At 44.7% G+C, this 16,998-nt stretch overlaps 1 protein-coding gene across 1 annotated transcript in view; it reads right to left on the bottom strand.

The window, feature by feature from the left end:
* The window catches only part of LOC137332578 (slit homolog 3 protein-like), a 612,265-nt gene that overhangs the window by 11,276 nt on the left and 583,991 nt on the right, over positions 1 to 16,998 (bottom strand). The window contains exons 32-33 of the mRNA XM_067996507.1: positions 15,934 to 16,064; positions 5,622 to 5,776 (exon numbers count right to left, since the gene is read on the bottom strand). Of these exons, the coding sequence (XP_067852608.1) occupies positions 5,622 to 5,776; positions 15,934 to 16,064 (286 nt within the window). The remainder of the gene's footprint in view (positions 1 to 5,621; positions 5,777 to 15,933; positions 16,065 to 16,998) is intronic.

The raw sequence follows: 16,998 nt of genomic DNA, 5'->3' as shown, positions 1-16,998 counted from the left end.
TGAATGACAAAACACTGGGCAGTGACTGAGCTCAAACTGGGCAATGAATGAGAACACACCGGGCAATGAATGAGAAAACACTGGGCAATGAATGAGAACACAGTGGGCAATGAATGAGCTCACAGTGGGCAATGAATGAGAAAACACTGGGCAATGAATGAGAACACAATGGGCAATGACTGAGCTCAAACTGGGCAATGAATGAGAACACAATGGGCAATGAATGAGAACACACTGGGCAATGAATGAGAAAACACTGGGCAATGAATGAGAACACAGTGGGCAATGAATGAGCTCACAGTGGGCAATGAATGAGAAAACACTGGGCAATGAATGAGAACACAATGGGCAATGAATGAGAACACACTGGGCAATGAATGAGAACACAACGGGCAATGAATGAGAAAACACTGGGCAATGAATGAGGAAACACTGGGCAATGAATGAGAAAACACTGGGCAATGAATGAGAACACACTGGGCAATGAATGAGAAACCACTGGGCAATGAATGAGAACACACTGGGCAATGAATGACAAAATACTGGGCAATGAATGAGAACACACTGGGCAATGAATGACAAAACAATGGGCAATGAATGAGAACACAACAGGCAATGAATGAGAAAACACTGGACAACGAATGAGAACACAGCGGGTAATGAATGAGAACACACTGGGCAATGAATGAGAACACATTGGGCAATGAATGACAAAACACTGGGCAATGAATGAGAAAGCACTGGGCAATGAATGAGCTCACACTGGGCAATGAATGAGAAACCACTGGGCAATGAATGAGAACACACTGGGCAATGAATGAGAACACACTGGGCAATGAATGAGAACACAACAGGCAATGAATGAGAACACAACAGGCAATGAATGAGAACACACTTGGCAATGAATGAGAAACCACTGAGCAATGAATGAGAACACACTGGGCAATTAATGAGAACACACTGGGCAATGAATGACAAAACACTGGGCAATGAATGAGCTCACACTGGGCAATGAATGAGAAACCACTGGGCAATGAATGAGAACACACTGGGCAATGAATGAGAACACACTTGTCAATGAATGAGAAAACACTGGGCAATTAATGAGCTCACACTGGGCAATGAATGAGAAACCACTGGGCAATGAATGAGAACACACTGGGCAATGAATGAGAACACACTGGGCAATGAATGAGAAACCACTGGGCAATGAATGAGAACACAACAGGCAATGAATGAGAACACACTGGGCAAAGAATGAGAAACCACTGGGCAATGAATGAGAACACACTGGGCAATGAATGAGAACACACTGGGCAATGAATGACAAAACACTGGGCAATGAATGAGCTCACACTGGGCAATGAATGAGAAACCACTGGGCAATGAATGAGAACACACTGGGCAATGAATGAGAACACACTGGGCAATGAAATAGAACACACTGGGCAATGAATGAGAACACACTGGGCAATGAATGACAAAACACTGGGCAATGAATGACAAAACACTGGGCAATGACTGAGCTCAAACTGGGCAATGAATGAGAACACAATGGGCAATGAATGAGAACACACCGGGCAATGAATGAGAAAACACTGGGCAATGAATGAGAACACAGTGGGCAATGAATGAGCTCACAGTGGGCAATGAATGAGAAAACACTGGGCAATGAATGAGAACACAATGGGCAATGACTGAGCTCAAACTGGGCAATGAATGAGAACACAATGGGCAATGAATGAGAACACACCGGGCAATGAATGAGAAAACACTGGGCAATGAATGAGAACACAGTGGGCAATGAATGAGCTCACAGTGGGCAATGAATGAGAAAACACTGGGCAACGAATGAGAACACAATGGGCAATGAATGAGAACACACTGGGCAATGAATGAGAACACACTGGGCAATGAATGAGAAAACACTGGGCAATGAATGAGAACACACTGGGCAATGAATGAGAAACCACTGGGCAATGAATGAGAAACCACTGGGCAATGAATGAGAACACACTGGGCAATGAATGACAAAATACTGGGCAATGAATGAGAACACACTGGGCAATGAATGACAAAACACTGGGCAATGAATGAGAACACAACAGGCAATGAATGAGAAAACACTGGGCAATGAATGAGAACACAGCGGGTAATGAATGAGAACACACTGGGCAATGAATGAGAACACATTGGGCAATGAATGACAAAACACTGGGCAATGAATGAGCTCACACTGGGCAATGAATGAGCTCACACTGGGCAATGAATGAGAAACCACTGGGCAATGAATGAGAACACACTGGGCAATGAATGAGAACACACTGGGCAATGAATGAGAACACAACAGGCAATGAATGAGAACACACTTAACAATGAATGAGAAACCACTGGGCAATGAATGAGAACACACTGGGCAATTAATGAGAACACACTGGGCAATGAATGACAAAACACTGGGCAATGAATGAGAAACCACTGGGCAATGAATGAGAACACACTGGGCAATGAATGAGAACACACTGGGCAATGAATGAGAACACACTGGGCAATGAATGAGAACACACTGGGCAATGAATGAGCTCACACTGGGCAATGAATGAGAAACCACTGGGCAATGAATGAGAACACACTGGGCAATGAATGAGAACACACTGGGCAATGAATGAGAAACCACTGGGCAATGAATGAGAACACAACAGGCAATGAATGAGAACACACTGGGCAAAGAATGAGAAACCACTGGGCAATGAATGAGAACACACTGGGCAATGAATGAGAACACACTGGGCAATGAATGACAAAACACTGGGCAATGAATGAGCTCACACTGGGCAATGAATGAGAAACCACTGGGCAATGAATGAGAACACACTGGGCAATGAATGAGAACACACTGGGCAATGAAATAGAACACACTGGGCAATGAATGAGAACACAACAGGCAATGAATGAGAACACACTGGGCAATGAATGAGAACACACTGGGCAATGAATGAGAAACCACTGGGCAATGAATGAGAACACACTGGGCAATGAATGACAACACACTGGGCAATGAATGACAAAACACTGGGCAATGAATGAGAACACAACGGGCAATGAATGAGAACACAACGGGCAATGAATGAGAACACAATGGGCAATGAATGACAAAACACTGGGCAATGAATGAGAATACACTGGGCAATGAATGAGCTCACACTGGGCAATGAATGAGAACACACTGGGCAATGAATGAGAACACACTGGGCAATGAATGAGAACACACTGGGCAATGAATGAGAACACACTGGGCAATGAATGACAAAACACTGGGCAATGAATGAGCTCACACTGGGCAATGAATGAGAAACCACTGGGCAATGAATGAGAACACACTGGGCAATGAATGAGAACACACTGGGCAATGAATGAGAACACACTGGGCAATGAATGAGAACACACTGGGCAATGAATGAGAACACAACAGGCATTGAATGAGAACACACTGGTCAATGAATGAGAACACACTGGGCAATGAATGAGAAACCACTGGGCAATGAATGAGAACACACTGGGCAATGAATGAGAAACCACTGGGCAATGAATGAGAACACAATGGGCAATGAATGAGAAAGCACTGGGCAATGAATGAGAAAACACTGGGCAATGAATGAGAAAACACTGGGCAATGAATGAGAACACACTGGGCAATGAATGAGAACACACTGGGCAATGAATGAGAACACAACAGGCAATGAATGAGAACACAACAGGCAACGAATGAGAACACACTGGGCAATGAATGAGAAACCACTGGGCAATGAATGAGAACACACTAGGCAATGAATGAGAACACACTGGGCAATGAATGAGAACACACTGGGCAATGAATGACAAAACACTGGGCAATGAATGAGAAACCACTGGGCAATGAATGAGAACACACTGGGCAATGAATGAGAACACACTGGGCAATGAATGAGAACACACTGGGCAATGAATGACAACACAACAGGCAATGAATGAGAACACACTGGGCAATGAATGAGAACACACTGGGCAATGAATGAGAAACCACTGGGCAATGAATGAGAACACACTGGGCAATGAATGAGAACACACTGGGCAATGAATGAGAACACACTGGGCAATGAATGAGAACACACTGGGCAATGAATGACAAAACACTGGGCAATGAATGAGCTCACACTGGGCAATGAATGAGAACACACTGGGCAATGAATGAGAACACAATGGGCAATGAATGACAACACAATGGGCAATGAATGACAACACACTGGGCAATGAATGAGAAAACACTGGGCAATGAATGAGAAAACACTGGGCAATGAATGAGAACACACTGGGCAATGAATGAGAAAACACTGGGCAATGAATGAAAACACACTGGGCAATGAATGAGAAAACACTGGGCAATGAATGAGAACACAACGGGCAATGAATGAGAACACACTGGGCAATGAAAGAGAAAACACTGGGCAATGAATGAGAACACACTGGGCAATGAATCAGAAAACACTGGGCAATGAATGACAACACACTGGGCAATGAATGAGAACACACTGGGCAATGAATGAGAACACAACGGGCAATGAATGAGAACACACTGGGCAATGAATGAGAACACACTGGGCAATGAATGACAACACACTAGGCAATGAATGAGAACACACTGGGCAATGAATGAGAACACAACGGGCAATGAATGGGAACACTCTGGACAATGACTGATAACACACTAGGCAATGAATGAGAACACACTGGGCAATGAATGAGAACACACTGGGCAATGAATGACAACAGCTTTATTCTACTGCTGCATTCAACCTCGTACATATAGAAAAAACAGCAAAGAAATGCAGAGAAGGGGCCTGTGTATAAAAGTCAGTTGGCCTGTTTCTAATCCATTGACTGAGGATTAGGGGCTCCCTTGGCTTTGTTCAGCGAAGGGTGAAACCTGTGTTGGGAAGTCTGCTGCTCGCAGCGTTGTGCACATCAGGGGATTATTAGGAGTGGCATTTGTGTTTGATGATGGTGAAACAAGTTGTAAACATAACTACATATGTAGAGCTCTCCCTAGAGCAGTGGGTCCTGTTCCATAGCCACCTTCCTCTGCCACCTCGCGTAAATCACCAGTGTCCATGAGGGAGTCTAGACGGTGGGTATCAGCAGGCTATTTGATCATCCCTGAACCCAACCCTGTCCTCACTGGAGATCCACACAGATGTGCCTTCCAGTGGGGGGGTGACTGCATAGCGATCAGATCCAGGAACCCTGCCAGATGTCTCACCTCCCTGACCCAGGGGCACTGAGGCCCATTGCTGTGCCTTACCACTGTCCCAGCTGCAGTCAACTTAACACAATACAGATCAGGAATTGAACCCAGCACCATCCCACTCTGCATGGCTGAATTCCACACTGGACAGCCTATTCCCAACTACACCATCGGGGGATCCATAGAGCTGTGCTTTTTTTTAAAAGTGTGAACGGGCATCAAAATGGATCACAGTTTTGAAACCAAACTGAGTGAGTGATATTTAGCAGCTCTGTGCTCATCTGCTGCCCCTTGTAGCTGTAGGAGATAAAGAGACAGAAAAAATGACAAACAAACCCACCTCCAATATACAGCGGGGAGTTCAGACTCAGTGTTGGTTGTTTATGCAGCTTCCCTAGACTCCTGGGTGTTCCTTTGTCCACCACCAGACTCAGCGACTGGTTCATCATCATAAGCTCGACGGTGTGGAACTGTCCATCATTGATTGTTTCCACACTGAACACAGGAGGGAAAAAAGAACAGAATGAAGCATCCTCCAGAAACATCTAAAGGGCACTGGGTGGCTGGTGAGGAGGGAGAGGCAGATAGGCCAGAGCAACATCACTAAAACAGGTTATCTGGTCATTATCACCTTGCTGTTTGTGGGAGCTTGCTGTGCGCAAATTGGTTGCCGTATTTCCTACATTACAACAGTGAATACACTTTAAAAAGTACTTCATTGGCTGAAAAGCGCTTTGAGATGACCTGAGGTCATGAAGGACGCTATAGAAATGTAAGCTCTTTCTTTCAGTTTACTTGTTGGCCTGGATAAAGTGGGGGAAGGGGAGGCACATACTAGCAGTGCGCTGAATGTTTCTGCTCCTCACTCATTAAGTGTCAGCAACGCCATTTCATTTTACAAACTGACATTGCTCCAGGATTGGCTCGGTGCCAATGGCAAAGAACCTTTCAGTGGCTGCCTGGCGAGGCCTCGCAGAGGATTAATCCCAGCCTGCTGGGAACAGCTGAGAAGGGGCCGGTGAAAGGATTAAACCCCAGAGCTGGGAGCAGGGCTGTATGGTGAGTGGGAAGAGGCAGGTGCATGGGTAGCTGGGTCATGCTATTCTATTACTGCACACGCCAGGAGATTCTCACTTTGAAGTTCGAGTGAGCTGTTTCCATTTGGATTGGGAAGATAAATATCAGACACACACAAAAACTCGCCAACAGTCGGTAAACTCTATCAACCTTTTCAATAACACTTTTATAACAAAAAAAGGACCTCAAAGTACCTTTTATCAGTTCAAATTCCAACACCAAATGAAGACAACAGTGAGGAATGAGAGAATGAAGAGGCAAACTCTCTCTGAGGTAGCTGCAGGCTTGTACCTTATTGCAATGCAGTGCTTTTTTCTCCTTGCTGTTTGACTGTAATGCTAAGTATGCAGAGTGATCTTACACAGATGATATACAGTCAGTCAGAAGGCACTGGGCGCTGTGCAAACAGAGCTCATGTTCAGCCCTATTCTGTCTTTTACTCTGGCAGATGGTTCCACTTCGTGGATGAGAGTCGGCAAGTGACTTTACCATGGACGGCTGGGCAACATGAGGGCGCAAATGGCAGCGAAATGTCCGATGACGTCTTGCGTGTGGCATCGGGCAAATATTGTCCGCCAGGGATTGGGTTCAGTTGTTTGCCGTCCATGGTCGGATTCACTGCCGACACTCACCATCTTACGTCCACACGATGCACTTTTATCTTCACGGGCATAATGCATCCCGCTTTGGGCTTTCCCTCTTTCTCTGTTCAGGCTGCGGAACCAGTAGGTGGGCCGGGGCCCCCTTTTATACGGACTCCCACAGAGAGCAAACGCACAGGGCCTGTTCCCTGCTAAATCCAACGCCCTTACAGCAGAATTGCAGACTCACAAATTCGTGGGTCTAAGATGCTGTCAGGATAAGAGGGCTGGGTTTTACACTATGGAATGCAGGCAACAGAGAGTGCTGGGATAGATTTCACAAATCAGCAGTCCTAGAGCGAGAGGAGCATGCTGATCTCCGTGCCTGAATTCCTGAGGTACTCTCCTAACACGCAAAGTTCTGCCAGCACTAATTTTTAAAACCTACCCCACTGAGTTAGAACACCAGTGGAGAAGGGTTAATTGAGCAAGGGAGTATTAGTTACGTTTCAGGATTTCAGATCATTTCTTTTTCTTCACAGGAAAAAATTCTGGGATGAAGGTTGCGTTTTACAGAGGTAAATAGGCTGTCGGCACTAGACATGTGCATTAAAACCAGACAGGCCGGTTTGTTCAATTCGCAATTAGAAACATAAGAACATAGGAACAGGAGTAGGCCATTCAGCCCCTCGTGCCTGCTCCGCCATTTGATAAGATCATGGCTGATCTGTGATCTAACTCCATATACCCGCCTTATGCCCATATCCCTTAATACCTTTGGTTGCCAAAAAGCTATCTATCGCAGATTTAAATTTAGCAATTGAGCTAGTATCAATTGCCATTTGCGGAAGAGAGTTCCAAACTTCTACCACCCTTTGTGTGTAGGAATGTTTTCTAATCTCACTCCTGAAAGGTCTGACTCTAATTTTTAGACTGTGCCCCCTACTCCTAAAATCCCCAACCAGCGGAAATAGTTTCTCTCTATCCACCCTATCCGTTCCCCTTAATATCTTATAAACTTCGATCAGATCACCCCTTAACCTTCGAAACTCTAGAGAATACAACCCCAATTTGTGTAATCTCTCCTCGCAACTTAACCCTTGAAGTCCGGGTATCATTCTAGTAAACCTACGCTGCACTCCCTCCAAGGCCAATATGTCCTTCCATAGGTGCGGTGCCCAGAACTGCTCACAGTACTCCAGGTGCGGTCTAACCAGGGTTTTGTATAGCTATTGAGACAATGAATGTTAATTGTCTCACCTCCACCCAGGCCTAATAATCAGGACGTTATCTTGAGAACAGCAGGAACTGTCCTTATTAAACTCACGCCCCAAAGGAAGGGGGAGGGGGGAAGGGAAGGAGAGGTAGCCACAAGCCAGCTGGCGAATCACTACCAGGGAGGAAGCCAGTGTCGTAACGCACAAAAGGGACACATGGGCAGTTGGGTTTTAAAGAAGAGAGTGCGAGGTGTCGGCCTGGGTCCTGCAACTAAAAGCAAAAATACAAGTCAGTCAGTATTTGCAGTTGAAGCGCTCCCATTTTTCAGACGTTGCCTAAAGAGAAAGGCGAGGCCAACAAATCGAGTAAGTCAGGCCACAAAAGGGACAGGACATGTGGTTTATTGTTTTTTCTCCATTTTTCAAGGTGAGAAGTGAGATTCAGTTAATAAGGGGAATTTATTTTGACTTGGGATGTGGGCGTCGCTGCCAAGTCCGGCATTTATTGCCCATCTCTAGTTGCCCTGAGAAAGTGGTGGCGGTCCTTCTCCTTGAACCGCTGCATTCCATAAGAACATAAGAAATAGGAGCAGGAGTCGGCCATACGGCCCCTCGAGGCTGCTCCGCCATTCAACAAGATCATGGTTGATCTTTGACCTCAACTTCACTTTCCCACTCGATCCTCATAAGAGTCCAAAAATCTATCGATCTCAGTCTTGAATATGGTCAACGAGGGAGCATCCACAGCCCTCTGGGGTAGAGAATTACAAAGATTCACAACCCTCTGAATGAAGAAATTTCTCCTCATCTCAGTCCTAAATGGCCAACTGCTTATCCTGAGACAATGTCCCCTAGTTCTACTCTCTCCAGCCAAGGGAAACAGCCTCTCAGCATCTACCCTGTCAAGCCCCCTCAGAATCTTATATGTTTCAATGAGATCACCTCACATTCTTCTAAGCTCCAGAGAGTATAGGCCCATTCTACTCAATCTCTCCTCATAGGACAACCCTCTCATCCCATCTTATTTCATCCATGTGGTGACTGTTCTCCCACGGTGCTGTTAGGAAGGGAGTTCTAGGATCTTGACCCAGCGACGATGAAGGAACGGCGATATATTTCCAAGTCAGGATGGTGTGTGACTTGGAGGGGAACTTGGAGGTGGTGGTGTTGCCATGCACCTGCTGCCCTTGTCCTTTTAGGTGGTAGAGTGCATCTGTTTGCTGTGTGTGAAACAAAGCAGCTTAAATGCTCCATATCTGGCCTCATCTCACCAAGCGTTTCGGTCTGCCTTCGAAAGATTAGAGAATGCACATGAGGGCATGTGAGAAAAGACACAAAATCCAGTTGAGATCACAAGTGGGTTCCTATTGTTACATCCTCGAATTATGATATCATATTGTCAGATATTGGGCAGTGTGGAGGACACGCCTTAACGTAAGACGCTCGGACCCTTTATGGGCCGAGACACTGTCTAAAGCAGACCCGAAACTTGTAATACCCAGCAAAAGGTGACACTTTCGGGGAACTGGAGAGTTCCACCTTAACTGCAGCACAGTGCCTCATGACTTTGCTGTTTAACTGCAGTGCCATTTATATGCAGTGATCTTATACAGATGTGGGAGGTAGAACAAAAAGAAAGACAGTTAATTTAACTGACATTAAAAATCTAGAAGTCTCAGATAAATCTACACCTCTCTGTCGAAACAATCCTTACAGAATGAGAGAGCAAAAAGGCCCGTAGAGAGATGCAAGAATTGTTTTGAAGAGCCTCTGTTTTTTAACGTGAGAATTCTGACAGGAGCTTCCCCTTTTTTTAAGGGGAATTTTTCCAATTCCCACGCCTAGTTTAAAGGTTCCACTGTCTTGTTTAGACGGAGTCCGTTGTAGGAATTGATGATAAATCTCCATGTTCTCAGACAGACGGAGACAGTGGCTTGGCACTGGATGAAGGGGAGTCAACCAATATTTTCTGTCTTTATTTTATGGCATTCACCCTGACATAATGACAGCCACAGACGCCAAACAGCGTATCCCGCTCAGCTAAGCAGTTAAACCTGTTGCTTAAGCCTTTCAAGTGCCTGGCTTCTCACAGAGTATACAGCTAGATTATATCAAACACCCTCCAAATCAGTCATCGGTTTAGGATTAAATAAAAAAATTGTTTGCTTTCAAGCTGTGGTTTACGTTTGTCTTTCTGCTCTTCAGATGCAACAAACTACCTCTGAGGTGAATTTCTTTAAAGGACACTTTCAGTCGCTCCCAGTAGCTCCTTGGTCTACTGGACCAAGATATTTTACTGTACAGCCATGAACTATAAGTGAGCAGGTTCAATCCCCAGATTGTGCTGAGTTAGTTAATCTGAGCAGACATTATTTCGGGTACCACTAGGTCAGGGAGGGGACAATCAGCCAGGGCTCTTGCTCCTAATTGCTTTCTTGTGACTACCACCGCCCCCCCCCCCCGTCCCGATAGATAATGCATTTGAGTCGACAATGGATAAAGATCATCCTTGTCTGTGATGCCCTCCATGAATAACTTGTGCATTGACCTTCACTGTCTAGGCCCACACATGAAGAATGGTCACTAGGCTGAGGTACGAGAGGACTGGTAGATCCCATGGGACAATCCATTGAGTCAGTGCCTTCAGGAAGAGTGCAAGGAGGAGAACAAAAGAGGCAACATTTTCATGAAAAAGCATTTGGTAAATTTCTTACCCCTTCCCTCCATTGGTTTACCAGCACACAATGTAATGACTGAAGTTGGACCAAAATACATCATCGAGTCGCTTTTAAGGGACATCAAGGTGTCACTTTCATGCAACATCGAGTCATCTTCATGGACACCATCGTGTCACTTTCACACGACATCACTGAGTCATTTTCGAATGACATTATGGAGTCACTTTCATACGACATCATCATGTCACTTCTTTATGACATCATGGAGTCACATTGGTGCAAAACCACCATTATGAAAATAATGTACTGCTCTTCCTCCTCATCCAATCAAGAAAAAATTGCCAAATACTTTTTCCACGTAGACACTGCCCCTTTAACGAAATGATGTTCTTTCATCAGTCAGACGCACATGTTCTTTTCAAGTTGAAGCCAGTATGGCTTTTGACCTATTTTACACCTCAATGGCAGTTTTCAATGCTGCAACATTATTATGTGGCCACACAACACTGTCATTTAGCATCTATGTAGCATGTCCAGGTTATGCCAGCAGAGGATTAACTCTGCTTGCAGCGGCGACTACAACAAACTTCTGACAATCATTGTGGCCACACTAATTTAACTTATAGCCAGTTTATTGTGGATTTGTTTGAATTCCGCCTTCGATAAAGTTTCATCAGAAAGCTCCACTTTAAAAAGAATAAACTGTGTAAATTGATGGCAATTTAAACAGACCCTAAGAATACATTAATATAACACCTTATCGTAGCTCTCAGAAACACCTCAATGTGCTTCACATACAATTAATTCTTTGTACATGGTGTGATTCTAGTTGTGTAGGAAATCAGCAGTCATTCTGTGCACAGTAAGATTCCATAAAGTGCAATCAGACAAAAGACCAGCCAATCTGCTTTTGGTGGTGTTGTTTGAGGGAGCAATGTTGGCTAGGATAGCAGGAGAATTCCCTGTTCTTCTTTGAATAGTGCCATGGGATCTATAAGTCCACTTGAACTTCCAGAACAAGCAGATCTCATCTCATCTGAAGGATTATACCTCTGACAATGTAACACCCCCTCACCACTTTACAGATGTGTGCTCAAGTCCTAGGGTGGGCTTGTACCTACAACTATCTGACTCAGAGGTGTGGGTGCTACCAACTGAATCAAGTTCAAACATCAGCAACCTCCCCTTCGAGTAGTGGTTTACTCTTTGTTAACCTTCAAGCTCCACCACAGATCTTCTGCAGTGATATTGGGGATGAGGACTCAGAAAATTCCGCATACAGTCACATTTCAATGAGAATTAAAAGGATCAACAGGTAAACCATGAAGATGGCTGTACAAGGCTCTAAGTGGATGCGTGTATAATGCCATAAACCCAGCAGGGATTGGGTATAAAACGTCCCCTTCCTCAACTAGTTGGCCAGGAATCAGATGCATGAATACCACAGGAATTACCGTGGATTGGAGACACAATACCCACTCACTGTGTTCAATTGCCAGCGACCAGATGGATATCCATCAGAAGATCAACAAGCATCAGACACGTAACGGACCAAATGGGCATTATTCACCGCACCACCAGGCATTGCCACAGGAGCACAAGGGACCAGATGCATTCCCTTCCCTCCCTTCCGCTATGAAATGCGCCAACCACATGTGCACAGCCAATGCGGAAAAAGTGTCACATACCCACTGCAACCACAAGCAAAACAAACAAATACCAATTAAACCACCACAATGGGTGAATATGCACAACCAAGTCACTTCCAGACACTGCAGTTAAAACAACGCTGCGTTCTTTTCTGTTGAGGAACAGCCACATCCGAACAGAACTCGCCGGAATTCAGGCAAATTCGGATTTTTCATAATTAATCAGATGTGGACCAATTCAAAACAGCTGGCATTCTTACTTGGACTCATCACTTCTCCCTACTAAATGTAGAGGCAGCATTACAGAGTAGGGGTATACCAGCCTAACACAGAACAACTCAGATCATTACAGAGTAAGAATATACCAGCCTAACACAGAACAACTCAGATCATTACAGAGTAAGAATATACCAGCCTAACACAGAACAACTCAGATCATTACAGAGTAGGGGTTAAAAAGACCAATATGGAACATCTCAGATCATTACAGGGTGAGAGTAAAACAGCCCAACACAGAACACCTCAGATCATTACAGGGTGAGAGTAAAACAGTCCAATACAGAACTTCTAAGATCATATCAGCCCCACATGGAACATTTTAATCATTTACTTTGCTAATCCAATTCTTCAAAAAGTTACTGCTGCCATCAGCATCCTTTTAAAACTGAGGGGTCTCACCAAAAAGGGACATTTTAAAGATAGAGTCTCCCCATCCAAGCTCCTTGTTAAAGACGGAGTCTCCCCATCTAGATCACCTTTCACAGAGGACACTTTCCCATCTCAATCCTTGGTCCTAAGAATTATGATTGACTTTAAGAACCTTTTGTTCCCCCTGCATATTTCTACGGAATTGTTGAATAATTTACTTGAAACAGGCAACTTGCTGTTTAGAGTAATGGAGAAAACGGCTAAATTATGAGGACAGGTTGCATAGACTAGGCTTGTATTGTCTTGAATATAGAAGATTAAGCGGTGATCTAATTGAGATATTTAAGATGATCAAAGGAGTTGATAGGGTAGATAGAGAGAAACTATTTCCTCTGGTGAGAGAGTCCAGAACAACGGGGCATTACTTTAAAATTACAGTTAGGCCGTTCAGGGGTGATGTCAGAAAGCACTTCTTCCTACAAAGGATAGTGGAAATCTGGAATTTTCTCCCCCAAAAAGCTATTGAGGCTAGGGGGTCAAGTGAAAATTTCAAAACTGAGACTGATAGATTGTCATTAGGCAAGGTTATTAAGGGTTACGGAACAATGGCAGGTAGATCGAGTTAAGATACAGATCAGCCATGATCTAATTGAATGGCAGAACAGGCTCGAGGGGCTGAATGGCCTATTCCTGCTGTTATGTTCCTAGAACTCACTGACCTGACAACACATAAGGTTTAACAACCACTAGATTTTGAATGGATAAGAACTGACTTGATGTTGACAGTATGATGACATATATTGTGGCGACAAGAGCAGGTCAGAGGCTGGGTATTCTGCGGCGAGTGACTCACCTCCTGACTCCCCAAAGCCTTTCCATCATCTACGAGGCACAAGTCAGGAGTGTGATGGAATACTCTCCACTTGCCTGGATGAGTGCAGCTCCAACAACACTCAAGAAGCTCAACACCATCCAGGACAAAGCAGCTCGCTTGATTGGCACCCCATCCACCACCCTAAACATTCACTCCCTTCACCATCAGCGCACTGTGGCTGCAGTGTGTACCATCCACAGAATGCACTGCAGCAACTCGCCAAGGCTTCTTCGACAGCACGTCCCAAACCTGCGACCTCTACTACCTAGAAGGACAAGGGCAGCAGGCACATGGGAACACCACCACCTGCACGTTCCCCTCCAAGTCACACACCATCCCGACTTGGAAATATATCGCTGTTCCTTCATCGTCGCTGGGTCAAAATCCTGGAACTCCCTTCCTAACAGCACTGTGGGAGAACCTTCACCGCACGGACTGCAGCGGTTCAAGAAGGCGGCTCACCACCTCCTTCTCAAGGGCAATTAGGGATGGGCAATAAATGCTGGCCTTGCCAGCGACACCCACATCCCATGAATGAATTAAAAAAAAGGGGAGTACTGTTCCCTTAACATGCCACCTGAGGGAAGAGAACGGTACCTTGAGGATGGAACATGGAGGAGAGTTGGGAGAGAATGAAATGACGAATATTATCAAAGGCAATGGAAAAGTCAACCTAGTACTAAGGAAATGTACAGACCCTGTAGGAACCTGTATGTACCTGCAAGTAATTGTGCAATGTAACCTGTCATGTGCCGTTCTCCAAGAACATATGCAAATTTTACTGAATTCAGAATCAACCTTTCTTTTAAAAAAAAAGGATTGAAACCGGGTGTCCTAATTTAATGAAAAGCTTTCTCAGACCAGTCTTTTGGGAGCAATGTGTTTAAGATCTATTCCCTAGTTTGGGGGAATGGGGAGGTGGGGGGGGGATCTCGTGTCTGATTGCTTTTCGTACAGTTCTAATTTAAATCTTGCTCCATCTCTCTCACTGAGCTAATAAGATAACACGGTGACATTTAATAAAAGGGTAACGCATTAACCAGTGGAATTAATTTCAGTGGCGAGGGCTCAGCGCAGGTATGAAGCCATTAATCTTATGTTAATGAGACGTCACCGTGAGTGACGAGCTCCTTCTTTATCAATATAATATAATTAGAGCTCACACTGTTTTTGTCCTTTACGGATGTGGACAATCTATAAAAGCCATCCGATTGAGGAGCAGATGGCTGTCACTGTGACATTTACTAATCAACAGACGAGGGGAGGTGTCCACCCAAACTGTCACCTTTGAGGCAGCTCCTGTATAATGAGCTGAAGTGTATGGTAATTAGTATTAATGGCACACTTGCTCAGTATTATACAAAGCATTGCTTTTACACATAACATACTTCATATACAGTATTTATATACATATCAGTTCTTTCGGTTTAACAACTACAAACTTGGAGACATTTTAAAGGTAAAGTTTATTCTTTGAAATTGGTGCTTAATCACAAAATGTTACATCCACACAATTAGCTGCGGGCGTTTTACCATCACCAGGTTTTTTTTCTTCTGTCTGGGAGAGCCCAATGATTCACTCAACATCACCTTCCGTTCTCAGCTGCACCCTCGGCTCCACTGCCAGTAACAGGGAGAGCCCAGAGTACAAAGGTGTTGGACCAACTCCCTGCACTTACTTTCCTGGAGCAGGCGGCCTGAACCGGACGGCAGGTCCGGTGACTTCAGCTCCCGGCAGACCCTCCTGTTCGCACTCAGGGGTTCAGACGACAGAAGGAGAACAGCACTTCAAATCTCTCAACCACTTCTTGTTTTGTGCCTTAAAACCACCAGTTAGAAGCTTGTTGGGAGTAATTCTGCCCTCCCCACCCAAACTGTGATTGGCTATCTGTAGTCAACTTAGACATACCCGACAGGTAACAACTCACCTGTACACAGTGGTAGGGGGATAGCTTGATGCATCATATATGAGCCGAACATGTCCCTGATAGAGTTCTAGAGCCAGAGGGTCATTGTCTCCTTTGTACAGTAAAAGGCCGTTATCCTTGTCAGTCGCAACCTAGACATACAGAGAGAGGAAACATCAGTTCGATTTCTGAGCACGTTAGACAATATTTAATAGGATCTCCTAAAATTTACACTTTCACTTACATCTCTGTCCTATTTTTTGGCCTGTTTATTTCTTCCCATATTAGGTCCCCTGGTCACCTCCTCCCGAAGATCACACATCATTCCCAGACAAAGGGATGGGCAACAACCTTGGTTGTGTACAGCATCTAGCCCATATTCTACCTGACCTGAGAGTCCACAGTGGGAATGTGTAGAGGGAGCTTCATTCAATATCCAACTCATATTGTAACTGACCTAGGAGTGCTTGAAGGAATATTATTAGAGGGCGCCTTACTTCACATCTATCCAATGGTGTACCTGGCCTGGAAGTGTTAATAAGCTTTGGTCTACATTTGGCCCACACTACACCAGGCAGGAAGTGCTTGCTGCCAGCACTGAATGTCTAAAGTCTTTAGTACAAAAAGTGTTTTATTACCAGCCCTTGATAAGGAAAACACAAAAAAATTACCAAAATGAATTCTGAACTATCTATCATTGTACACAATACCTTTTTTTTGTGTTGAATCCCCCTTCACTGGCATTGTGGAAATTATATCTAATTATCACCCAATGGCCTACAAACTACTATTCCCATCGCTGCAACAATTCAGATGTACATAATGCCTAAACACTACAGGGCCAATTAATCCATGTTCAGCATCTGTTGCACTGATCCCTGTATTACTGGCCTATCCCATACTCGATGTCCCTAGAACATGTACTGCGGCCAGCCAGCAAGCAGCACATTCACAAACTGCGCACAAGGCTCATTAAGACCCCAGGAATTATTTAAATTCTGAGGGCTCTTTCACAATGCAACTCAAGCACCCGGTCAGTGATCCAGACACTAAGCACCCATTTTGAACGGGCGTTTCAGGGGAGGC

This window comes from Heptranchias perlo, chromosome 14 (assembly GCF_035084215.1).
Source record: "Heptranchias perlo isolate sHepPer1 chromosome 14, sHepPer1.hap1, whole genome shotgun sequence".
NCBI classification, from domain to species: domain Eukaryota; kingdom Metazoa; phylum Chordata; class Chondrichthyes; order Hexanchiformes; family Hexanchidae; genus Heptranchias; species Heptranchias perlo.
The sequence above is the reverse complement of the archived record's forward strand: the minus strand, read 5'-3'. Positions and strand labels throughout refer to the sequence as shown.